Source organism: Prionailurus viverrinus, chromosome X, assembly GCF_022837055.1.
Source record: "Prionailurus viverrinus isolate Anna chromosome X, UM_Priviv_1.0, whole genome shotgun sequence".
Classification (NCBI taxonomy): Eukaryota; Metazoa; Chordata; class Mammalia; order Carnivora; family Felidae; genus Prionailurus; species Prionailurus viverrinus.
The window spans coordinates 3,655,304-3,681,848 of NC_062579.1; the positions used below are offsets into that span (position 1 = coordinate 3,655,304).

At 49.0% G+C, this 26,545-nt stretch overlaps 1 protein-coding gene across 6 annotated transcripts in view; it reads left to right on the forward strand.

Annotated features, from left to right (window-relative positions):
• SHROOM2 (shroom family member 2) overlaps window positions 1-26,545 on the forward strand; it is a 160,582-nt gene that overhangs the window by 51,852 nt on the left and 82,185 nt on the right. For 4 of the 6 annotated variants that reach the window (XR_007148905.1, XR_007148906.1, XM_047843645.1 and 1 more), the window contains exon 2: window positions 24,492-24,643. Coding sequence is in view for 2 of the 6 variants with exons in the window: in XM_047843645.1 (XP_047699601.1) it covers window positions 24,492-24,643 (152 nt within the window). In the remaining 4 variants the exon portion in view is untranslated. Of the gene's footprint in view, window positions 1-24,288; window positions 24,301-24,491; window positions 24,644-26,545 lie in introns of those variants that run through there. The other 2 variants (XM_047843649.1, XM_047843648.1) reach the window with 2 other exon arrangements.

The window sequence follows — 26,545 nt, forward strand, 5'->3', positions numbered from 1 at the left end:
AATATACATAATACATATTCATTCATATGTAATACATATTCATTCATTGCATCTTGACCAGCTGGTTTCTGCCCTGAGCCTGACTTCCTGCTTTCCTCCTCTTCACTTTCTGGAACCTTCTGGGGCAGTTCCCAGTGCTGTGATTTCCATGATTCCCTACATCCTTGTAATAGATCTCACTTTGCTTTTGAGAACCAGACCCTTCCCGTCAGAGCCCTCAGTGATCCAGAGTCTGGGGATTACCTGGTCAGATCAGTGTGGCTCGTGCTAATGAGTCAGCCGACAGGCTGGAGCTTAATTAAACAACAGTGCAATTCTTGCCACTCCGATGTTTGAGTTCCTTGCCCGTTCTTCCAGCATTTTCCTACAAGGTCTGTGTGGAGACGATGCCATCATTCAGATGCACATATAGAGATGTGGAAAGGTACAGAATTTCTATGTACTCTGTCAGAATACTGCGGCTCTCACTCTTTGGTAATACTGTATTCTTTCAGCTTCTGCTTTCTGTGCTACCTCTGTTCTGCCTTTACAAAGATAAAAGTCGAGGGGTGCTTGGGTGGCTCAGTCAGTTGAGTGTCCGACTTTGGCTCAGGTCATGATCTCACGGTTTGTGAGTTCGCGCCCCGCGTCAGGCTCTGTGCTGACGGCTCGGAGCCTGGAGCCTGCTTCGGATTCTGTGTCTCCCTCTCTCTCTGTCCCTCCCCCATTCATGCTCTGTATCTCTCTGAAAAGTAAATAAACATTTGAAAAAAAAACTTAAGAGGTTGAAAATCTTCTGTAGTAAAACTGTTACTGACTGTAGCCTGGGATTAGAGCCGAGGCGACTAGAGTCTGTTTTATCCCTTCAGCTTCTAGTTTTGAATTAACAGGAGGTCACTCTATTAGATAAGAAGCCTGTCACTGCTTCATTCTGCTCATTTAAAGAGTTACGGCCCTGCAGAAAGGGCCTGCTCGTTAAAGGCAGTCTCTCGTGAAGCTAGGGATCTATTGGAGTGCAGGACGTGACCATCAGCGGTCGAGCCGTCGAGCCATTCAGACCTTGGGGAGGTTAGTGCCCGAGAAAAGGCTGTGTGGCAGAAACCCAGCAGTACCTCCCGGCAACACATTCCACTAAAGATGATTCATTGCAGTATTCAGTTAACTAGACTTATTTTCCATGCTCTGCTTTTTGTTGTTGTTGTTGTTGTTGATTTTTTGAGAGAGAGCTTGAGTGAGCAGGGCAGGGGCAGAGAGAGAGAATCTGCACTGTTAGAATCACACACGGAGCTCCAACTCACAAAACTGCGAGATCATGACCTGAGCCGAAACCAAGGGTTGGCCACTCAACCGACTGAGCCACCCAGGTGAAGAAGGACACTTCTCCCTCCTCTCTGCCTTTGCAGCCCCAGGGGTACGCCACGTGTAAGAGTTGTCCTGCTCAGCATCTGTCTCGATCTTTGCTACCTTTTCATAACATCTGGGGCTTAATTCTTATTGCCAACACCTTGAATCTTTGTTTGAGCTGGGTCTGTTGAAGCCTTGCTTTCTGCTACACGCAGTGTCCCCTGGGACACACTTCATGCCTTACCAATGCACAAATCTGCATGAACTGCAGGTTTCAAGACTGTTGAATTAGACCCAGGGGAAGAATGACTGTAGAATTGGAGTTTTGAGATTGTAAAGCTGAAAGATCTGAAGTACAGTCGGGATTGAATTGCTGATTTTGATGGGTAAGGAAACAAAGGCCCAGAAAAGATCAGTGGTTTGACCCGAGTGTGTGTTTGCATCTCTGGGGAAAGCTGGAAATTTAAGTTCTTTCTTCAGTCCCTGGCATCCAGCCTGTGAGTTTTCAACAGTGGATGATGTAGTCCTATTATCTGCCTTATCCCGCCCCCCGCATGCAATTTAAAACAGTCCAGAAAGTATTTTCAAAGCTCTGAGAATGTACCTCTTGGGCTTTGCAGATTACTTGTTTTAAGAGGAAAGGAAAGCCTGTTATAATATGGCTGTTTCTTGGGGTGTCTGGGTGGCTCAGTTGGTTAAGCACCTGACTGACTCTTAATTTCAGCTCAGGTCATGATCTCACAGTTGGTGAGTTCGAGCCCCACTTCACTGCTGACAGTACAGAGTCTGCTTCAGATCTCTCTCTCCCTCTCTTCTCTGCCTCTCCTCTGCTTGCGCTCTCTGTCTTCCAAAATAAATAAACATTAACATTTTTCTTTAAATATGTGGATGTCAGGGCATCTGGATGGTTTACTCAGTTAAGCATCTGACTTTGCGTTCAGGTCATGATCTCATGGTTCATGGGTTCGAGACCAGTGTCAGGCTCTGTGCTGATGGCTTACAACCTGGAGCCTGCTTTGGATCCTGTGTCACCCCTCCCCCCTGCCCCTCACTTGCTTGTACTCTGTCTCTCTCTCAAAAATAAACATTAAAAATTTTTTTTAAATGTGGGTGTTTCTTGGGCACCTTAACCCTAACCCTAACCCTGGTACCACCAGTTCATAAAGGAGCCCCCTCAGTCCTTCCTTGGTTGGGAGGGGCCGGGGGCGGCGGAGATCCATGATCCCGTGGAAGGTCAGGATGTCCCCATTCCCCTGCCAGGACTCCGAACGGCAGACGGCCAGTAGAGGAGCTGCTGTGGCTTCTTGGCAAAGCCCAGGTCTTATTCTGGAACCTTTAAGTCGCTGTGGCAGAAGGTCTTTGCTCCCATCTTGGTCATACCCTTTTCCTTTTGGTAAAAGGAAGATGTATCCTTTCCCAGGGCTGTCCCAGCAGAGATGCAAACAGGTGGCTTAAACAGGTTTATTGTCTCTCAGTTCTGGAAGCTGGAGGCCAGGTGTCAAGGTGTCAGTGGCCGTCCTGCCCTGAAGGTTCCTGGGGACAATCCTTCCTTGGTTGCGGATGCATCCCTCCAGTTGCGGCCTCTGTCTTCGCGTGGTCTTCTCTCCTGGGTGTCTGTGTCCAAATTTCCCTCTCGTAAGGACGTCAGCCATTGGATTAGAGCCCACTCTCGTCTAGTATGATCTCCTCTTAAATCGAGTCCATCTGCAAAGACCCTGAATCGAAATAAGCTCACATCCCCAATTCCTGGAACTAGGACTTGGGCATCTGTCTTTGGGGCACACAGTTCAGCCCATAAAAGAGAGCGAGGGGTGCCTGGGTGGCTTAGCCCGTCAAGCATCTGGCCCGTGATTTCCACTCAGGTCATGATCTCTTGGATTATGCATTTGAGCCCCCCCCCCACACACACACCCTTGTCGGGCACTGCACTGACAGTGTGGAGCCTGTGTGGTACTATCTCTCCCTCTCTCTCTGCCCCTACCCCCATCAAAATAAATAAATAAACTTAAAAATACGATGCAACTTGGTTTTGAGTTATAATCTACATATAGAACACTGTTCACATTGTAAGCATAGGCACTGATGAATTTTCACATAGTATGCCACACTTGTAACCCAGATGAAGGAATGGAAGAAACCGGTGTCTTTTTGTCTTTGCCTTTGTCTTTGTCTTTCTTTTCTTTTTTCTTTTCTTTTCTTTTCTTTTCTTTTCTTTTCTTTTCTTTTCTTTTCTTTTCTTTTTTCTTTTCTCTTTTCTCTTTTCTCTTCTTTTCTTTTCTTATACCTTTTTTTTTTTATACCTTTTTCTAAGGTATACATCTTAAGGAAAGCCTCTCCTCTTCCCCCAGGCTCTTTAGTTTGGTTTGTGCTTTTAAATCTTGTATGTTGCTGACACTTCTGGCTGGGTATACTGTAATAAAACCTCTGATCATAGGGGTTAGGAAGAAATTCCTGCGATGCTTGTGTCTCAGGTGTATTTATATCTTTATTTTTTACTTAGGGAACCCTCATATTGAACAAGTACACGTCTTGACCACAGTGGCTTCCTAAGAACTCTATTGTAAAGAATACATATAGGGGCACCTGGGTGGTGGCTCAGTCAGTTAGTGTACGACTTGGACTCACGGTTCCTGAGTTCGAGCCCCACGTCGGGCTCTGTGCTGACAGCTTAGAGCCTGGAGCCTGCTTCAGATTCTGTGTCTCCCTTTTCTGCCCCTCCCCAGCCTGCACTCTGTCTCTCTCTCTCTCTCTCTCTCTCTCCCTCTCAAAAATAAACATTTAAAAAAAATTTTTTTTTAATGAACTCTAAGCAAGGAGGGATGGCCATTTTTTGTTTGTTTTTTAAAGTTGAGAGCGAGAGAGGGCGGAGAGAGGCGGAGAGAGAGAATCCCCAAGCAGTCTCCACACTGTCAGCACAGGGTCTGACGGGGAACTTGAGCTCATGATCCATGAGATCGTGACCTGAGTTGAAGGTCGGATGCTGAAGTTGGATGCTTAACCGACTGAGCCACCCAGGCGCTCCAAGGACCCCTCTTTAAATGAGAGCAAGAACATTGTTGACTTTTGTCACTTAGGTTTTAAATTTTTTTTTTTCAAATCATAGGCTGTTCACTCTTTTATAGAGAGAAAAAGTGGCATTTCTGTCTTATGTCCTACATGTCAAATACAGTGAAAAGAACCTCTGCCTGTTGTGTAAAATATTTTAGCTGTATTTGGAATCGGTCACTGTTCCTAAGCTGACTTTGTTTTCCAGATCCTTGGGTAGAATTTGTTTTATAGTCTGTCATGGGAGATAGCTGCTTCCCTGCTCTTTTGAACAGTGATTGTAAAATCCCAAGGAGTCCCGCATCAGTCCTAACAGACAAATACACACTTTACATCAAATTTTCCCCTAAAAGGACTGGATAAAGCACAAGAGACAGAATGACATCAGGCTGCAGCTAGCCTAAAAAATGACTTTTCTGAGAGCTTTGCCATGTTGTGTTAAGCCACCGAGACCCTGGAAGAGGTGGTGACTCCCTCTATCCTCAACGTACGCAACCTGGAGGTGTGTTGGGGCCCCTACCTCTGTGCCTTGCCTCTGCACACTTTTACGCATCGTAAACTAAGCGTGTAAAATTAACTCAGTGTCTTTAGTTAACTGGTGAGTAATTCAATCTTTAACTTGGGAAAAACTGGAAGTGGGCTATGAAGCATATTTTTTTTAATGTTTTTTTAAATGTTTTTATTTGTTTTTGAGAGAGAGAGCGTGAGTCGGGGAGAGGCAGAGAGAGAGGGAGAGACAGAATCCGAAGCAGGCTCCAGGCTCTGAGCTGTCAGCACAGAGTCCGATGCGGGCTCAAACTCATGAACTATGAGATCACGACCCGAGCCCAAGTTGGACACTTAATGTATTGAGCCACCCAGGCACCCCAGCATATTCTAACATCTAGTAAAAGATTGTACGCCCCCCTCCCCAAACCACAACCAAAAGGTCTGAATTTAGGGCTCCTTGAGTGGCTGGCTCAGTCGGTTGAGCGTCCAATTTCAGCTCAGGTTCTCACAGTTCTCACAGTTCAGATCTCACAGTTCGTGGGTTCGAGCCCCATGTCAGGCTTTGCACTAACAGCATGGAGCCTGCTTTGGATTCTCTGTGCCCCCTCTCTCTGCCCTTCCCCCTGCTCATGCTCTTCCTCCCTCCCTCCCTCCCTCCTCCCCACTCTCTCTCAAACATAAACATTAAATAAAGAGGTTTAAAAAAAAAAAAAAAAAGCTCTGTATTTGCTCTGTCTTGGCTGAAGCTGTGGCCACTACTGTGCCAGGAGAATTAAGTTCTTTTATTTTGAGTCTCATTTTTTTCTTAAGACTTTAGAATGTTTCCATATTTGCTCCCAAAGCTATGAATGAATTTGGGAGAAACAAACAACATTAAGCATTGAAGGTTTTGCCTGGACAAGTTGGCCACTGGAAAAAGTCAGCGAAGAGTTTTCTGATTTTTATGCAATCTCATTAGGACTGGAGTAGCTTAAATCTCCAGTGTTTTTCTTTTTCATGACTGAGAAGGGTTCCAAATTAGATAATAGTTTGGCTAACTTTGGTTTTGATGCTAACTTCAGTTCACTGTGGATAAATAATATTACTCATGAGCTGAGGAATGTGTTTAGTGTAATAAAAACTTGCTTTCATGTAGTCTCATTTATATTTAAACAATTAGATTTTGTACGTATCAACCCTGCTTCCATCCATGGTTTTTAGTTTTTTCTTTTATGGGTTTTTTGTTTTGTTTTTTTGTTTTTTTCTGGTTTTTTGTTTGTTTTTTTTACAGTGGTTTATACCATTAGTCTTTGCCATCAAAGAGTACAGGCATTAGACAAACAGAAATGTGATGACTCCTCATAGCTGCTGGATTTTTTTTTTTCTTTAGGGTATGTGCAGTTTGTCTTACTCTTTTTTTAATATAATATTTTGTTTAATGTTTATTTTTGAGAGAGAGAGAACAAAGCTGGGGCGGGGGTGGGGGTTGCACAGAGAGAGGGAGACAGAATCCAAAGCAGGCTCCGTGCTATCGGCCAAAGTCGAATGCTTACCTGACTGAGGCACCCAGGTGCCCCTTAAATACGAACATCAGTAAGCAACACATGTAGGTTTTCTTAGCCTGTTTATCAGACATGATAATTTATGCCTCTCAAAATAAATAACATTTTAAAACATTTATTTATTTAATTTTATTTTATTTTATTTTATTTTATTTTATTTATGTTGAGAAGGATCACATACTTGCAGGGCAGGGACAGACAGAGAATCCCAAGCAGGCTCCACACTGTCAGTGCAGAGCCCAACGTGGGGCTCGAACTCTTGAACCATGAGATAATGACTTGAGCCAAAACCAAGAGTCAGAAACTTAACTGACTGAACCACCCAGGCACCTTGCTCTGGATACTTAAAGAATTATGACTCATTTGAAAGCATCCATGTCTTCTGGCTGGATTGTTCTGGTTTTCTGAGGACCTCGCCGCAGGCACGTCACGGGAGCATGGGCGACCTAGGCCGTTGAGTGTGCTGCCCGAACACCCAGCTCTGGTGCGTGGCCGGCTCCCACCCGTGGCTGGCCACCTCCTGGGCCCCGAGACTCTTCGGGTCTCTCTGCTGTCTGCACGGTAGCTATAGCATCTGTGGGCCCGTGTGTTCTTTCTCGGGGGCCCCAGATGTGTCTGCTTCTGATGCGGCCTCATGGGGCACCTGGGTGCCTCGGTCGGTTAAGCGCCTGACTCCTGATTTCGGCTCGGGTCCTGATCTGTTCATGGTTTGTGAGATCAAGCCCTACATCAGGCTTTGCACTGACAGCATGCAGCCTACTTGGGATCATCTCTCTCCCTCTCTCTCTGCTCCTCGCCTCCTCTCGGTCTCTCCCTCTCTCTTTCTCTCAAATAAACAACAAAAAAACCCTGATGCGGCCTCCAGCTGACGCCTGCTTCCGTCCCCTGTGCCAGGACCACCGCACAGCCACCCTCCCTGCAGGGGAACATGGCCGTCCCCTCCTGTGGCGGATTCCTACTGTGGGGAGAGCAGGGCTTCTGGCCTCCAGAGACTGATGCTCACCAGTGGTGGGAGGGTATCGCCCTGGAAGATACAGTCGGGCCTGGAGAACTCAGTGCTTGACTAGAGTGCTGAGGGAGCCCACATGAGAGGGGAGGAGGGGACATGCGGGTAGGGATAGAGGCAGAATGCTGGGTGAAGGGACATGAGGAAGACCGCCTGGGGGGTAGGGTTCCCGCGTGCTGCCGTGGCTTCTGACACAGGAGAAGAGGCGTGTATGATAGAGGAGGACCAGAGGTGCGTGCGTGGTTACGTGTATGTGACCTTCTGATAATGATTTTTTTTCTCACCTCATTTAAAAATTTGTTTTGATGTTTTATTTTTTTATTTTTTGAGAGTGAAAGCATGAGTGGGGGAGGGACAGAGAGAGAGGGAAACAGAATCCGAAGTAGGCTCCAGGCTCTGAGCTGTCAGCACAGGTCCCGACACGGTGCTCGAACTCACGAACCATGTGATCATGACCTGAACCGAAGTCGGACGCTCAACCGGCTGAGCCACCCAGGTGCCCCTCACTCACCTCCCTTTTAAAAGCCAAGGACTGCCAGCCTTTGAGGTCCTAGGGAAATTATCGATAAAAATCCAGATGGTCAGATTTAGGAGAATTAAAAGAGAAAAAAAAAAAAAAGGCCTGCTCCCACTGAGTGCTGATTTCACTTCCGCGAGCGGCATCTTTTGTACACGCGGCCCCTTCTCGACCTTATGAGCACTTGCTGTGCAAGTCAGGGCTTCGTGTTCTTCCCGCAGGGCTCAGCGAGGCCCTGTGGGCTGGACCTTTGACATCTGCCTTTGTCTCTTCCGGCTAATGTAACAACAATACCACAGACTGGGCAGCTCATAAACAAATAGTTATTTCTCGCAGTTCTGGAGGCCAGAAGTCCAAGTTCAACGTGGTGGCAGATAGGGTGTCTGGGGAGAGCCCTCTTCCCTCTGTATAGACAGCTGTCTTTCCACGGTGTCCTCCCATGAGGGAAGGGGTGACGGAGCTTGTGGGGTGTCTAGTAGAAGAGCACTAATCCCATTCCCGAGGGTTGCACCCTCATGACCCGATCCCGCCTGGGAGCGTCCCACCGGGCATCAGGGCTCAACATGTGAGTTTGGGGAGGACACAAACATTCATTCACCGCCAACATCACTGAAAAAAGAGTTTTTCAAGCAGAAAGACAGCCCTTGTGATGGAGGAGATCATCCATATTTTACCCAGCACAAAAAGCGAAGGCTTTAAGGGAGCTCTGAGTTCACCCAAAGGAAAGGTGAACGTAACTTTGGCCACGTTCCCTCTGAGCAGCGCGTCTCTTGGGTCGCACAGGGGTGGCGTTATCTGAAGGGACAAGCGCTGTTTCTTTGAAATGGCAGTAGGCTGGGAACGTCCATTAAAAATAAACAGCCGTGTGCTCTGAAAAGCCAGGGACACTTTGTTCTAATGTCCAGCGGTTCCTTTTCCTGTTTCGTGATTGCCTATCAGCTCTTGGAGATTGCTTTTCTACTTTGAAAACTGAAAACCTAAGTAATTCCAGTCATCTCTGTTTAACCGGCACTTAATGTTCCCACCATTTGTTTCCAGAAGCTCTGAGAGAGGGGCGCCTGGATGGCTCGCCCGACTCAAGTTTAGCTCAGGTCATGATCTCACAGTTCATGGGTTCGAGCCCCACATCAGGCTCTGTGCTGACATTGTATAGCCTGCTTGGGATTCTCTCTCTCTCTCTCTCTCTCTCTCTCTGTCTCTTTCTCTCTCTCTCTCTCTCTCTCTCTCGGTCTCTTTCTGTCTGTCTCTTTCTTTCTCTCTCTCTGCCCCTCCCTCTGTGCTCTCTCTATAAACTTTAAATAAATTAATAAATTAGAATATACATGCATGCATACATACATATATGCTTGGGGTGGTTTTGTCCCAACCAGTCTTGAGATTTCTAAGACTGACTTGAAAGACCAGGACTGGGGACACCTGGGTTAAGCACCCAACTTCAGAGTCCTTGTGATTTGCCGTCTGTGATTTGGAGCCCCGTGTCGGGCTCTGTGCCGACAGTTTGGAGCTTGGAGCCTGCTTTGGATTCTGTGTCTCCCTCTCTCTGCCCCTCCTCTGCTCATGCTGTCTCTGTGGCTCAAAAATGAATAAATGTTAAAAAAAAAAAAAAAAAAGGACTGTAGTGAGGTTTTCCTTCCACGGTCCTTAGGATGAAGGCAGGGCTTGAGACAAAAACCTGGCCGTCTTCACTGGTTCCCTTCCTCTGTTTGCCCCTTCCACAGTGTTGCCTCCTGCCTTGCAACAGACATTGGTATAGGAGGGACTAAGCAAAGATGCCACCTGGGCTTTGTTCTCAAAGACGGGCTAGTCCCGCCACGGGGCTAGAAGCAGAGGCAGAGGACCATCAACAGGGTTCAGAGCAGTGGTTGGCGGTGCAGCCCGGGTGTCGGAGAGGCCAGGAGGAGGGCCGCCAGTCCCGAGGCGGAGGCAGGAGGAGGCTTGTGTGGCGTCCTACAGTGTGTGCATGTCCATGATGGGGGCGGCGGCCTGAATGGAGGGGACCTGGCCAGCAAAGCCCGCAGACAAGAAAGACCATTTTCTGTGGGGAGAAAGAACAAAGGCTTCTTAGTTGCGGGTGTGTGATGTTGGGACAGGACCCGTGGTGCCCAGAACAACAAGGCCTGCTTTGCATGGTAATGATGGGCCTCATTAAACACGGTGGCTCCACCTGGCCCGATGGGCCTTGTGCGAGGCTGCCAGTGACCAGAGAGCCTGTCCCTGTGAGGCTGTCTGCTTCTCACCATGGTGGATGGGGTTTGCGGGGCAGGCGTGAAAATGGGATTTAGGCGGTGTCTTGCTTTTTGTGCGGATGTTCACGAGAGCTGGCCTGGTTGTCCCGGATACTTAATCCTTTGTCTAGAACAGTGGCTCTGAACTAAGGGTGATTTTTTGGGGGTCCCCTAGGGGACATTCGGTAATATCTGGAGACATTTTTAGTTGTTACAAATTGGGGTGACGGATGGTCCTGGCATCTAGTAGGTGGAGAGCAGGGTTACTGCTAGTAAACATTTTGTGCCCAGCACGACCCCCCACAACAAAGAATTACCCAGCCCCAGTGTCAGAGGTAGAGAAATGTGACGTGATATTCCACCATGAGCCGTCCCATAGTTTACTTTGTGGACATCTGGGTTGTTCTGGGGTCTTAGGTGTCATTGATGATGCTGGTGTGGACATTGTGGTATGGGCCCGTTGGGTAATGTACAGTCACACTGATGAGGTATAGGTTATGCAGTGTGGTTTCCCACGTGGTCACATTGATCCCATGTGGTCACATCCATGTAGCCTACAGGACTTGCAGGCATTGAAGCAGCCTACGTGGCCACTGACAGGTGAAAGAATAAAGAAGGGGCACCTGGGTGGCTGTCGGTTGAGCGACCGACCGACTTTGGCTCAGGTCATGATCTCACGGTTCGTGAGTTCGAGCCCCGCATTGGGCTCTCCGCTGACTGCACAGAGCTTGATTGGGATTCTCTTTCTCTCCCTCTCTCTCGTTGCCCCTCCCCCGCTTGTGCACGCTCTCTCTCTCTCTCTGTCTCTCTCTTTCTTAAAAATAAACATTGAGAAAAAAATAAAGAAAAGGCATATATGGGGGCGCCTGGGTGGCGCAGTCGGTTAAGCGTCCGACTTCAGCCAGGTCACGATCTCGCGGTCCGTGAGTTCGAGCCCCGCGTCGGGCTCTGGGCTGATGGCTCAGAGACCGGAGCCTGTTTCTGATTCTGTGTCTCCCTCTCTCTCTGCCCCTCCCCCGTTCATGCTCTGTCTCTCTCTGTCCCAAAAATAAATAAACGCTGAAAAAAAAAAATTTAAAAAAAAATTTAAAAAAAATTAAAAAAAAAAAAAGAAAAGGCATATATGTACAGGGAATATTATTGAGCTTTAAAAGGGAAGGCTGCTATGCATCATGTGCTGTGGCATGGATGGACCTTGAGAGCTATAACCAGGCGAAAGGACAAATACCGTATGATTCCACTTATGTAAGGTGTGTAGAGCAGTCGGGTTCCTGGAAAGAAAGAAGAATGGTGATTGCTGGGGGGCAGGGGGGCTGGCGAGAAGGGGACTGGGGCATTGTTCGGATATAGGGTCAGTTGTACAGGATGAAGTTTTAGAGATGGGGTATACACGATGTGTTTATACTTAACGCTACTGAACTGTGCACTTTAAACACAGGGTTTTTTAAATTTTTAATTTAATTTTAATTGAGAGAGAACCAGTGGGGGAGGGGCAGAGAGAGAGGATAGAGGATTCGAAGCAGGCTCCATGCTGATAGCAGACACCCAGACACAGGGCTTGACTCATCAACCGTGAGATCATGACCTGAGCTGAAGTCTAACACTTAAGCAGCTGAGCCACCCAGGCGCTCCGCGCCTTAAACACAGTTGAGAGAGTAGATTGTGGCGCATGTGTTTAAGCACCGTCGAAGAGCTGCAGGTGACCCCGTTTTCCTTTCAGGCACCCTGTGCTCCTGTGCGCGTCACCGAGCAACTGTGCACCCTGGGGCAGACCCTCCTTTTCCTGCCTGAGGGCGCTAGGGGGCGACAGGGAACGTAGGCTTTGGGAGCCGCACAGATGATGAAGACATATTAAAGGAACTAGAGCTCAATGGAATTGTGGGAGAACGTCCTCAGGGGGGATGTTGGGCAGCAGGAAGGCCTCTGACAACCCATGTCCACCCGGCTTGGGAAGACTGAGGGAGGCAGGCCCCTCGGTGTGGCCAGGCATCCCCTGGCGGGCCACTGGTCTCGCGGCCCCAGTGTGGAGCAGTGGCCTGTGAAGACGTCCTGGGGCCCCCTGGGCCCCTCTGCAGCCGTCCCTTGCTGACTGTGACCTTGTAGAGACCTTGTCACCAGTAGAGAATAGTGCTGCTGTATCGCTTCTGCCTCCCATAGTTGGGCAGGTTCATTCTAATGCAGAACCATACAGAGACGGAGATTCTGGAAAATGTAGTTCCCTTTTTAACCAAGAGGACCCACTACTGACACCTAAGTTGGAAACACCTTTTACTTATTGAATCCGTTCAAAGGGCCACCTGGGGAAATTCGTGTTCTTTTTTTCCCTTTGCTTGACTGCAAATCTGTGGTATTTAAACCACAAGTATTTTCAAGTATTTGTATCTTGAGAATTTATCATGTAAATCATGCTTTTTTAAAAGGGGGAACTGTGGTCTGGTTTCTACATAATCCACTTAGGCTAAATTTTTATAAAATATCATTTATATACTGTGGCTTTGTCTACTTAAGTTTTCTGTGATGCTATTATAGCTAAATAATGGGAAAAGGAAACTTTAAGTTATGTTTAAACAATAGCATCTAGGATAACTGAGCTTTGGGATTTTTTTTTTTTTTTTCTTTTTCAAACAGCCTCAGGAAAGGACTTAGAAACTATTGTACCTAAATAAATAGCTTGGAGCACTGTAAATGAAGCATTCTCCCTTACCACTTCAGCCTTATTTCCTAGTGTTAAAATCAAGAATGGGGGGGGGGGGTGCCTCGGTGGCTCAGTCAGTTGAGCCTGGGACTCTTGATTTCAGCTCAGGTCATGATCTCAAGGTTTGTGGGTTCAAGCCCCACGTTGGATTCTGCACTAACAGTGCAGAGCCTGCTTAGGATTCTGTCTCCCTCTCTCTCCGCTCCTCCCCCACCCATGTTTTCTCTCACTCGCTCTCTCAAAATAAATAAATAAACACTTACAAAAAAATCAAGAATAGAATCATTAGGTCACTGAAGCCTAGCCAGGTAGTTCCACTTGTTACACCAACACATGGTAAGTGAAATAATTTGTGAATATACTTGTGTAATACTTTAGAGTTTACAAAATATTTTAGGTGACAAAACAGACAAAAATGAGTGACTTTAAGTTGACTAGTTAAGTAAACGGAGGAGTCAAGGCTTTTTTTTTTTTTTTTAGTTTATTTATTTTGAGAGAGAGCCGAAAAGCGGAGAAGGGCAGAGGGAGAAAGAGCGAATCCCAAGCAGGCTCTGCGCTGTCAGTGCGGAGCGCGATGTGGGTCTCGAACTCACAAACCACAAGATTATGACCTGAGCCAAAATCAAGAATGAGACGCTTAACCACTGAGCCACCCAGGCGCCCCTAAACGTTTTATTTTTTTAAGTAATCTCTACACCCAGTGTGGGGCTCGAACTCACAATCCTGAGAGCAAGAGTCCCACACTCCCACCTCTTTTAATCCTTCGCTGATGCTCATCATCTCCTTGCTCCCTAGCCGGCCCGTAATACAATTTTGCTGCTTGGGCCCCGCGGGTGTCTGTTACTGCACTTGCCACGGGGAATTTATATCCGTCAGTGTCCGGAGAGGAGACAAACCGTTCAGTAATTTGGACAGGAAATGCTTCATATAAAGCAGGATTCGGCAGACCGGCGACCTACAACACAGCGTTCTTTGTCTTGTCGGTTGCACAGAGTCGAGCGCTGGCTGTAGGCTGCGAGGCCCACGAAGCCTAGACTGAAACACTGCTCGCCCTGCAGCTCTTTACAGAAAGGTTTGCTCCCCACCCCCCACAAAAAAATTATTACCTCTTAACGGATAATTACTCGAATTGACAAGTAAAGAGGACTGTAAATGCAGAACCGCGGCTACGAGGAGCAGCCACCACCCCCGGGGCTGAGGCGGGTGAGCGAAGGAAGAAGACCTTAGAAGTAGCCCACCCCTCCCGCCGGGAGTCAGGCCTCCGTGGGGCGCGTGTGAGCGCGTACCCCCGGCAGGGGCGAAACTCACGGAGTCGCAGAGCAGCAGGCGGGCGGGAGGCTGCCCCCGGCTGCCTTCGAGGCTCAGCAGGGAGCGGGGCAAGGGTGCTGCCGGAGCCGGCTGGCGTGCCGGTGGAGAAGCCGCCCCCGCCCCCCAGCGTATCCGCAGAAGGTGCCCGGAGGCTACCGTGCTGCTGGGCACGCCAGGTGACTGCCACGCGCGGGGGACTGCCGCGCCCATTAATGTGGCGAGCGTGACTATTATGCCACGTGACTGGCGAGCCACGTGACTGCCATGCTCACGTGAGCACCGCGCCCTTTGACGCCTTCGCGTGACTGCCACGCCCACATGACTGGCGCGCGGTCATACCTGCCACACCCATGTGACTGCTGTGACCACGTGACTGACGCGTCCCTGACTGCCACGCCCATAACTGTGGGCACGTGACGACCCCATCCACATGATTGCCACGCCCACGTGACTTGCGTGTGGGCATAATGGCCACACCCACATGAAAGCCATGCCCCCAAACGGTCATGCCCACGTGACTGTCACACTCACGTGACTGGAGGGTGGACATAAAGGCCTCGCCCATGTGATTCCTTTGCCCATTAAGGGTTGGGTCCCTTTGACGCCCTGCCCATGTGACTGCTACGCCCATAGCTGCTGTGCTCATGTGACTGCTGTGCTCATGTGACTGCTGTGCCCACGTGACTCAACGCCCATGTGACTGGCGGGTCGGCCTAATGGCCACATGACTGTTATGCCCACGTGACTGCCACGTCCATTAACATGTGTCAAGCCATGCCCACATGACTGCCTTTCCTCTTGACTGCCGCGCCCATTAACTGTCGAGTCCCTGTGACTGCCACACCCGTGAACTAATGAGCCCATGTGACTGTCACATTCATGTGACTGCCTGACCTGTCCACGTGAGTGCTGTGGTCATTAACGGTCACGTCGGTCTGATGCTGGGCCCATGTGACTGGCACACCCATTAACTGCTGAGTCCAAATTACTGCCATGCCCGCGTGACTGCCATGCCCATTAACCGCCTCACCCATGTGACTTTTGCTCCTCCAATGACTTCCATGCTCCCGTGACTGCTGCACCTGTTAGCTTCTACGACCGCGTGATGCCGCACCCACGTGACTGCCGCCCCCATAACTACCATGCTCACGTGACTGCCACACCCACGTGACTGATGTGTCCCTCGACTGCCACGCCCATTCGCTGTCACACCAGGCGACTGCCTTGCCCATTAACTGCCGTGCTCACGTGACTGCCACACCCACGTGACTGCTGTGTCCATCATCTGCCTTGTCCTCGTGACTTCCACTCCCGTGTGACGGTCGCGCCCATTGACTGCCTTGCCCACGTGACCCTAGTCCACGTGACGCCAAGCCCCAGTGAGTGCCACGTCCACGTGACTGCCACGCTTCATCACGGCGCGACGTCCGGGTCTCCGCCGTGTCCGCGTGACGACGTGCCCACGTGATTTTTCACGGCCACGTGAGTGTGGCACCTCCTGAGTGCCATGCCCACCTGCCGGCCTCTCCCACGTGACTGGTGCAGCCACGTGATGGCCGCATCACCTGATGCCGTGCCCACGTGACTGCCGCCTCACGGGAGCAGGTATAGAGGAAGGCAGCCCGCAAGTGGAAAGGGTGACGGAGTCCCCTTCTGGTGTCCCTCCCGTGCCCTCTGCTGACGGTCCTTACTGGTGCCTGCGGCAAGGAGAAGCGGTCACAGGGCCCCTCTGCGGGATCTTCAGGGGAGGCCGCGGAGGGCACAGCTAGAGCCGAGGCGGCACGTTGCTAACCGGCAACGTGAGAGCCGGAAGTCTTCGTGTCCCTTCTGGCCTGAACCCTCCCTGACACCTGACGGTGTTTAGCAGATGCTCCTTGGGTGTGGCTTTCCGGAAGCCGTCCCTTACGTGCGTAGGCCTCTGTTCCTGGGACGCAGGGACGATGTGGTGATGAGGACTTGGCAGAGTCCTCCTGTCCCGGACCTTTGCCCCGTAGAGAGGAGGCCCCGCTCGGGCCTCATCCGGCCGCAGGCGGGCAGCCGGGCCCGGGCTCGGGAGGAGCGCTTCTCCTTTGGCTCCTGGCGCGCCTGGCCTGGCTTCTGCGCTGTACTCCCGACCGCCTGATGCGGAGCCCCTCCTCTGCCGATTGTGCTTGAGCCGTCCTCCAGATTTCGGTTTCCGGCTCTGGCTGTCCGGTGCAGCCTCCAGATCTTGCCCTGCTCTTCCGTGGGACTTCCGCCTTGACGCTTTTGTTGGCCACATTCCCCCTCCGCGCACAAGCTCGTCACCCAGGCGTGCCTTCCTTTATATATATCTCCTCGGCCGGGCTCTGGCCCTTAACCTGCCTTGGTCCCTTTGTGCAGGCCACATTTGCCTTTCTTTTTATGGGGTCTCACGTGACCAGCTCTCCTTTTAGGGAGGCTGAAAGGAACGTGTTAGAATAGTCAGAGCGAGCCGTCGCGTTCTTAAATGCCTCGGAGTAAACACCAACTCGCTCACCGGGAGACCAAAGCCCAGGAGGTGGGTTGTGGTTTCTTTTGTTAGTTTTAGGGGGGCATCGTTTTGTGTTTTCTCTTGCTTTTTGATTTTGGTTGTCAACCATGAGGAAAAAAGGTGTTTTTTTTTTCTTTCCACAATTGAGATTTCGTTGGTGGTTTGATGATCCGTACACAGACATTTCATTTTGTCTAAATTGTTTTGAAGCTTATTTATTTATTTTGAGAAAGAGAGAGAGCATCCCAAGTAGGCTCCACAGTGTCAGCACAGAACCGGACATGGGGCTTGAAATCACAAATAGGGAGATGGTAACCTGAGCTGAAATCAAGAGTCGGACGCTTAACCGACTGAGCCACCCAGATGCCCCTCATTTTGTACAGTTTTTAACACAGATACCAAAGACCTAAAAAGATGTAGTCTGTCACACTTATGTAAACCGTTATTCCGGTGACTTTACAGCTTGAAATGTGGAGGCAGATTTTCCTTAGGAAGAGTTAAGTATCAGTATCTTGTGTGTCGATAATCTGTTCAATCACAGCGCTCCCCACCTCATTCACAATTCACAATTTAACATCCTAGACACGACTTGTTCAAACTTCCAGGTTTTTCACGGCACACAACCAAAGTGTTTAGGGAAACTGGGCCAGCACGCTCAGGAACTGAGTGCGCCAAGATCAGGGAATGGTTTTCTTTAGGAATTGTGGGGAGAGAGGTAACTTTCAGTGTTCGAGACACACGAAATACACGACCGTGCCTCCAGATTGCCACGTAGCATGCTTTGTACTGTCCGCTGTAAAAACTGCTCCCCTGACCCGTGGAATGTTAAGCTGACCCAGACAGCCAGAGCCTCCTGGGATTCCATATCTTGCTCTTTCCTGGTTGTACTAAAAAATACATAACCAGCGAATGATTTTGCCTCTTAAAAAAAAAAAAAGTTACACTTAACTTGGATGAGGTGAGATTCCCTCCTTAAAAATATTCCCAGACTTAGTAAAAAGCTTACGTTTCCAAAATAGCAACGAAACTCCCCTCTGGATTCTGTAAGGAGACAGGACCCACCAGTAAGGCTCTTCTGAAGCTTTAGTTCCTCTGTTTCCTCAGGTAGATCTGTAGTTTCTTGGTCAGTCCCTTCAGCCTGTTTTCCCATTTGTTTGCCCTTTTTTGTTTGTTTGTTTGTTTGAAGAGGTTTTGCTCCATTTCCACTTTTGCTGGTGCAGGTTTTAGCTGACAACTTGCGAGTCTCCTCTGGGGCTCCCTCACCGCCCCTGCATCCGAGTTGACCTTTCTCTCGGGCATATTGGCCGTGGAGAGGGTGCCGGTCGGTCCCGAGATGCCAAAGAGCCTTCTAGAAGCTGGGCTGCCTGGCTTGTGTGGCTTCTCTTGTCACGGGGGGCCGGCAATTATTACTTGTTCGAGTCTCCAACACGTTTAGGTGGAAGCTTCCAGTTTTCAATGGGCTTGTCTGTTACCAGAGATACACATTCAGGTTATTTCACTACTTGATACTTCCCCTGGATGAGTCAGGTTTCCTTTCCGAAGCTTTTTGGTTCTGGGAGAATGAGTAAAATACTGAAATTAAGCAGCCTGAAGCGGTGACATCAGGGATTGCCCCGTCTAACAAAAGGCATTGCTTTGTCATGCAGTTCCTGTTGTCTGGACCATTCTTGAGGTAGAACTGATAAGTTGCACGTGTGATTCATGGCCTTTGAAATAGGATATTAGACTCCGTGTCGTTTTCCTCCTTCATTTTGATCTCTGGCCATCGTGATTTTCTGAATCACTCGAGCACAACACCTCCGCACCACTGGCTTCTTTCCTTTGGCCCATTGTGTCCATCTGTGATGACATCGTGAGGTCTTCCCTCACAGCGTCTAGAGTCCTTGCCCACGTTCCTGTTCTCTGCCCTGTGTCGTTTTGAGCCCTCGTTTCTGTCCAGCACCAAGATGGAGGTGAGGATCTTCGTCATCGCCACCTTGTTCTTAGGCAGAAATTCATTTCACGTGTTGTGCCTGCAAGGTTCATCTTCCACAAATACTTGCGTGAATACTATCATTTCCCTACTTCCATGCCTGCTTTCTCTGCGCCTTCACTGCCTATGGGATATTGTCCCAGATACTGATTCAAGGTCAAGTTCCTAATCTTCTCCCTTCTGCCCTTATCTTCAAACGCCCTCTTGTGAGAGCTTTACACCCTGCCAGGCTGACATTCCTGTGACACACCTGGGCTTCCTGCCCGTGCCCCTGTCTTCACGTCAAGACCCGACTTTGGGATGTCCTCCCCGAAACACGCGCTTCCTTTCAAGTTGTGTTCATGGCCCTTCCCATTTGTGAAACTGCATTTCCGCCCCCGAGACAGAGGTGAACGTTGCCCCTCGTGCTGCCCCTGCATCGGACGCGATTCCTTTCAGTGTATGTCTGGTCCACTCCCAGACCCGATTCTTTTGCCTCTGTGGGTCTTCATTCCCGATCATCTGTAACGTCCGTTCCAAGAAGTATGAAAACTTTGTTCCAAAATGACTCTCGGGTGTTTAGGTGACTCAGTCGGTTCAGTGTCTGACTTTGGCTCAGGTCGTGATTGCACGGTTTGTGGGTTCGAGCCCTGTGTCAGGCTCTGACCTGCCAGCATAGAGCCTGCTTTGGATTCTCTGCCTCTCTCTCTCTCTGTGACCCTTCCCTGTTGATGCTCGCCCGCTTGCCCTCAAAATAAATAAATGATAAAAAATAAAGGCTTGCGTTAACTGTTTCTCCCCACTGCTGTTTCCAGACAACATATTCCTATAAGAAGAGTAAGGCCTTCTTTACGTCACGGGACATCTCACTTCATTGGAACGGTGAGCGTGGGTTTGCCGTACAGAATGCCAGTTAGTGACTCCGGGTGGAATATGTGGACTGGCGTGGGCGGGACTCCCGTTCCGTACGTGTGAAGTGTGTGCCACGTGGGCCCGCATCGTGGGCACGGCAGGGTTTGTCTCTGCCCGCCTCCCGTTGTGCGGGGGACTCTTCTGGCTTGGAGCAGGTGACCTTGGCCGGAACTGCCCTGCTGGTGGCTCCCACCCTCTGTACACGTAGGTGGTCGCCCCTACTGGCTAACAGTGCCAAGCACGGTCCTTTGTAGCGTGTGGCCCTGGGGACGGAATGCCCATCAGCGTTGGGTTTGGATACACTGTCACGTGCGGGCAGGCAGAGTCCTTATCCTGTGCGGGTAGCACCGACTTCAGGTTTGTTCTTCGCCAAGTTGAAGCCTAATTAATCCCACCTGCTGTGAGATGTTGGGGTGGGGGTATAGAATGCAGGTTTTCAAAGCTGCTTTTTCTTTACAGCTTCTTCCCCCAAGAGCACAATAAATATCAAAGAGAAACTTTGTCTTGGGGAGGAAGCCAAGGGCGGGGGTGCAGGGGGGAGGGTAAAGCCCCAGCTACTTTATCTCCCAAACCCAGACCGATTTTTTTTTTCTGGGAAGTGTAGGTGGAGTGCGTTAGGGCGAGGCTGAAGGAGGCTTTGGAATGCAGTCTTCCTTTATAGAGGGGAAACTGGAGAAGTCTTTACAGATGAGAGGAAGTAACATGGTGTTCGTCTCCGTGGCGAAGCCGGAGGACATGACGGGGCTTCACGGGAGTCTCGCACAACTTGTCCATAGAGGGGTTTGTGGGGATGACGCGGAGAAACCCACCAAGTGGTAGCTGAGCCAGACACCGGTGACGTGTCCCCTCCAGGGCCTGCTGCCTTAACAACTGTCCTGAGACCCTGCAGGTCTTTAGTCACGGTGGTTTTGCCTAAAGACGTTCTCTTTCACTGCAATTCAAAGGGAATCACTGTAGGGAGGACACTTATGTTCACTCTTATCGTGGCGTCAGGATCTTTTCTTGTAGATACAGAAGAATGTGTGACTTTTAGTATGCTAAATGTGTCTGACACAAAACTCACCATTTTAACCCCTTTAGAATGTGTGATTCAGGGGTGCCTGGGTGGCTCAGTCCATTAAGTGACGACTCCTGGCTTCAGCTCAGGTCATGATCTCATGGTTCGTGTGTTTGAGTCCCGTGTTGGGCTCTGCACTGTCAGTGCAGAGCCGGCTTGGGTTTCTCTCTCTTCCTTTAAATAAATAAATAAACTTAAAAAAACTTGTATGTTCTGTGGCTTCCTCATGGTACCTGGCCCTTGTGTGTTGTGATGAGTCTCCAAAAAGTGCGTCCTTCAAGGCTGCACCAAATGCCATGGGCTCTGTGAAAATGTTCCTGGAGGGTCCATCCACACCATAGAGGGCAAGCCGACTTCTCACTCGTCTGGTACTTCATTTATCTGTCCCTGTATCTCTACACTGCAACTCAAAGCATCGTCTCCTCTCCTGGGAGCTTGTTAAGGATGGTCTTAGAGACGCAGAAGTTCAAGCCCCACCCAGGACCCGCTGAATCAGACCTGCATTTAAAAAACACTTTTTTAAAGTTTTATTTATCTATTTTGAGAGAGAGGGCGTGAGCAGAAGAGGGGCAGAGACGGGGGGGAGGGGAGAGAGGGAGAGAGACAGAATCCCAACCAGGCTCCACACTGCCAGTGCAGAGCCTGATGCAGGGCTCAAACTCACAAACTGCGGGATCACGACATGAGCTGAAATCAGGAGTTGGATGCTTAACTGACTGAGCCACCCAGCCACCCCCAGATCTGCATTTTAAACCCTGGGAGACTTGTGTGCACATTACAGGTTGAGAAGCATTGGCCTCTAAGCCTAGAAATGTCTTCGAGGCGGGAACTACATCTTGCAAGACGCACTGTCCAGTATCTAGCGGTTTTTGTGCATAGTACTTGCTCTGTAGATGCTTACCGAAAGAATAAGTACAAACTCTGAACGCAGATGGCTTTTTTTGCACTCATGCCACCAAAGCATTTACCTAATGGAATTCAGGCAATAGTTTGCTGGGTACAGACCCAAGTTACCATCTGCATGTGTTCTGTATTCTAGATTTTGCCCTCCAGATTGTGTACTTAGCACCAAGAGGAGAGAGAGAGAGGAGATGAAACTGACCCAGGCACGCCTTGAATGCTGCCTTGAGGGCCTGCAGCGTCTGGGTCCCTGTTTTGGGGGACAGGTGCTGGTCTTGACCCCAGCCACCACAGTGCTACGGGCTCTGGTAGTGACCCCAGCCGGAGCGTTGGTCAGCTTCCCCTGGGGGCTTTCCCCGCACGGGCAGGGTCGCCGGCCGTCCTCGTCAGTGTGAACTTCGGTGGTGGAGGCTGCTGCGATGCTCACCCTTTCTCCTTTATCTCCTGTGGTTTACCTGGTGCCCTCTTTCACCAGCGCTCTAATTGTTGGGGATCCAGGGTTCCATCTCTGTGGTTATCTGCCCGTGACTCTGTCTTCTGTCCGGGCAGCCTCCTTCAGTCTCCCCAGCCCCCTGGTTTTTTTTTTTTAAAGTTTTATTTATTTCTGAGAGAGAGTGAGTGTGTATGCACAAGCCAGGGAGGGGCAGAGAGAGAGAGAGACAAACAGAATGGAAGCAGGCTCCAGGCTCTGAGCAGTCAGTACAGAGCCCGACACGGGGCTTGAACCCATGAACCACAAGATCATGACCTGAGCTGAAGTTGGACGCTTGACCTACTGAGCCACCCAGGCACCCTGCCCCTCAAATCTTTAAATATCTTCTGCTTGGGGTCACTCCATGGGTGGGCCACCTTTCCCTGGATGCTCTTCTCCCACAGCCAGCTGCCCATGGACCCTCCACCTGGACAGCCCCTTGGCCTCTCGCACAGGACGTGTCAAAAACCTAAGCTCTCCACTGAATGTCACCTGCACCTTGACTGTACCTGGCTGAACGTGTAATCTTGGGCAGGTGGAAATTTATTTACAACGTGTCTGTTACTGTGTTGGGATAAAATTGTCTAGACTTTTGAAACCAGTTATTAACAAAAATATGAAGCCATCCATTCGGTTAAGAAGTGGTCGTTTACTTGCATTGATGGTGTTGACTTACAATGAGTAATTGCTTGGTTAACCTGAGAGTTCAAACGTTGTCCTTAGATTTAAGCGGAAATTTGAGGCAACTATCATTCACTTGCAGAACTGAGGCATGTAAGTTGCTTAGTACCCAGTTTTTTAACCCGGAGGAAAGATGTACTGCTCTACTGCTTTGTGAGGGCTTTGTAAGTAACTGTTAGGTTGGCCGCGGCAAACAGTCAGGCAGTGAACTTTCAGACTGTACACAGATACTCTCACAAACGTTAACTTTGTTCACCGGTTTTCCTAGCAGTTTGTAAAGATAATTGCTTTTTGGTATAAAACTGGGGTTGGCAAACTGTTTTGTAACAAGCCAAGTAGTAAATATTCTTGGCTTTGTGGGCCAGGAGACTCATTGCTGTCCTGTAGCCATATGTAAGCAAGTGGGTGTGGTTCTATTGCAGTAACATTTTATTTACAAAAAAGGTGGGGGGGGGGCGCATCTGGCTGGATTTCGCTCATGGGCCATAGTTTGCCAAGCACTAGTAGAGAAAGCAGGCAGGGTTAATTGCTGCTGAGATTATTATTACTCTATAGAAAAAACTAGGTTTAGTATTTAAAGACCAAGATTTCTCGGGGCACCTGGGTGGCTCAGTTGGTTAAGTATCTGGCTCTTGATTTTGTCTCAGGTCATGATCTCTTGGTTCATGAGTTTGAGCCCTGAGTGGAGCTCTGTGCTGACATCATAAAGCCAGCTTGGGATTCTTTCTTCCTCGCTCTGCCTCTCCCCTGAGTGTGCACTCTCTTTTTCTCTCTCTTAAAATAAATAAACATTTTTAAAACTGCCACATGTTGCAGAATTCTTTTTATTTGTTTAAATGTTTAATTTTTTAAATTTATTTATTATGAGAGAAAGGAAGAGAGAGAGCACAAGTGGGGGAGCAACAAAGAAAGAGGGAGAGAGAAACCCAAGCAGGCTCCATGCTACCTGTGCGGAGCCTGACACAGGGCTCGATCTCATGAACCATGAGATCATGACCTGAGCCAAAATCAGGAGTTGGATGCTTAACCGGCTGAAGCACTCAGGTGCCCCATTGTTCATTTATTTGAGAGAGAGAGAGAGAGTGCAGGGGAGGGGCAGAAAGACAGGGAGAGAGAGAATTCCAAGCCGGCTCCACATTGTCAGCACAGACCCCAATGGAGGGCTCTATCCCACAAACCGTGAGATCATGACCTGAGTCAAAATCAAGAGTCAGACGCTTAACCATCTGAAACACCCAGGCGCCCCTGTAGGATCCTTTTTCTGTGAGCTATCCAGCAAGGGCAAATGCATAGAGACAGGAGGTGGGTTAGTGGTGGCCAGGGCTGGAGGGGATCAGGAGGTGACTACTCACGGCTACCAGGTTTCTTCTAGGTTTAGGACGTGATGGTTCCACAGTTCTGTGAATATACTAAAAAGTCATTCACTTGTATATTTATGTGAGTGAGTTTTGTGGTATTTGAACTCTCTCTCAGTAAAGCAGTTACAAGAATCTAGGCCTGGGATTAATGTATGAGAAACAGTACATAATAAAAATAACCCATCATTATTGTTTGGATAAAGGATTTCCAGAAAAGGGCCCTGTATCTTTAGATCTACCGTTTTGGGTCGTGCGTGTTCCGGAGCGCATGCGCTCTTTCCTGTTCCCTCGGTGAAGGTAGCCCAGGTCCGGGCAGAGGCAAGCGCTGGGTGAGGGACGTGCCCCTCATCCGTCAAATAGGAATCCGCGCAGCCTCAGGGCCTAGATGGGGTCCTGGCCGATCCCAGAGCCAGTCATAGAGCTGTGGGCGGCACACGTCACAGGCACGTTGCTCCTGGCTGACTTCTGGGGACTTGGTTTGCTTGTTTGGAGGCTCATGGCACGTGCGTCTTTGTTGCAGATTGAAGAAGGAAGTAAAGCTGCGGCAGTGGACAAGTTACTGGCCGGGGACGAGATCGTCGGCATCAACGACATTGGTCTCTCAGGGTTTAGACAGGAGGCGATTTGCCTGGTGAAGGGCTCTCATAAAACCCTGAAGCTGGTAGTGAAAAGGTAAGACCCACGCCTCGTGCCATTTACACAAACAGAAGTGAGTAAAATAGCAAAAGGTGAACCCAGGTCTGCTGATCTGTATCACTGCAAGCAAATCCCGGTTTGGACTTAAGGGGGGTGTGTGTGTATGTGTGTGTGTGTGTGTGTGTGTGTGTGTGTGTGTGTGTGCGCGCGCGCGCATGACCATAAAATTTTACTCCTTGGCCAAGGGTGAATCCAGCATCCAAAACTTAAAAGATGCCTTCTTCTAGTACTATGCATTGTTTATTTGATACATTAAGTGAATTTGAATGCTTTTTTCTTTTCATTTTTTGATTTAAAATCAAGTTAGTTAACGTACAGTGTGGTCTTGGTTTCAGGAGTAGAGCCCAGGGATTCATCGCTTACATATGACACCCAGTGCTCATCCCAACAAGTGTCCTCTTAATGCCCATCACCCATTTTCACCACCCCAGTCAACCCTCAGTTTGTTCTCTGTATTTAAGAGTCTCTTACGGTTTGCCTCCCTTTCTGTTTTTATCTTATTTTGCCTTCCCTCTCCCTGTGTTCATCTGTTGTGTTTTTTAAATTCCACTTATGAGTGAAATCACATAATATTTGTCTTTCTCTGAGTTATTTCGCTTAGCATCATACATTCTAGTTCCATCCACACTGCTCCAATGGCAAGATTTTATTCTTTTTCATCACGATGGAACATATTCCATTGTATACATAAACCACATCTTCTTTATCCATTTGTCAGTTGATGGACATTTAGGCTCTTTCCATACTTTGGCTATTGTTGATACTACTGCTGTAAATACTGGGGTGCATATGCCCCTTCAAATCAGCATTTTTGTATCCTTTGGATAAATACCTAGTAGTGCACTTGCTGGGTCAGAGGGTAGTTCTATTTTCAACTTTTTGAGGACCCTCCATACTGTTCTCCAGAGCGGCTGCACCAGTTTGCATTCCCACCGACGGTGCAGGAGGGTTCCCCATTCTCCACATCCTCACCAGCATCTGTTGTTTCCTGAGTGGTTAATTTTAGCCACTCAGACCGGTGTGAGGTGGTATCTCATTGCGGTTTTGATTGTATTTCCCTGATGATGAGTGACGTTGAGCATCTTTTCATGTGCCTGTTAGAATGCTTTTCTCTTTTCTTCAGCCTTACGTAGGTTATTCTGTTAGCTGCACTGACGCTTCAGATGAAGTGTTGTTACCTCTTGTTTCCACAAGGTGGCAGGCTACTGCGTTTTCGCCTCTGAGTGAAAATGGTGCAGGGCTGCCTGTACACTTGTCAGCTACCGGGAGTTTCTAGCGCTGTGCTGAGGTCTGGGGGGAGCGCGCTGCCTGTTCCTGCAAATCAGATTGCAGAACATTGGAGGACTTGAAGTGGTTAGAAAAGGGGAATGAGGGGCGTGATGTTTTTATGCACAGGAGCGACCCTGAACCCCCATAAAGGTACTTGTGATTTCTTGTCTTCAAATAGAAGTAATTCTCTACCTTGCATTTTGTAGTTGGCTAATTCACACTAAAGTGTTTGCATGCCCCTCCTCTTTTTTTTTTTTTAAATGGAATTAGCGTATTCTTTCAAGTTTAACTGTAAATTTTAAAAAATAAATGGACTCAGGAGCCTGAGTGGCTCAGTTAAGCGTCCAACTTCGGCTCAGGTCATGATCTCATGGGTTTGTGGATTCGAGCCCCGTGTCGGGCTCTGTGCTGACAGCTCGGAACCTGGAGCCTGCTTCGGATTCTGTGTGTCTCTCTCTCTCTCTCTCTCTCTCTCTCTCTCTCTCTCTCTCTCCCCCTTGCTCGCTCTCTCTCTGTCTCTCTCTCAGAAATAAGTAAATAAACATTTTTTAAAAGTGTGTTAAAAAGAAATAAATGGACTGAAGCATTTACTTCCATTTTTAATACAAG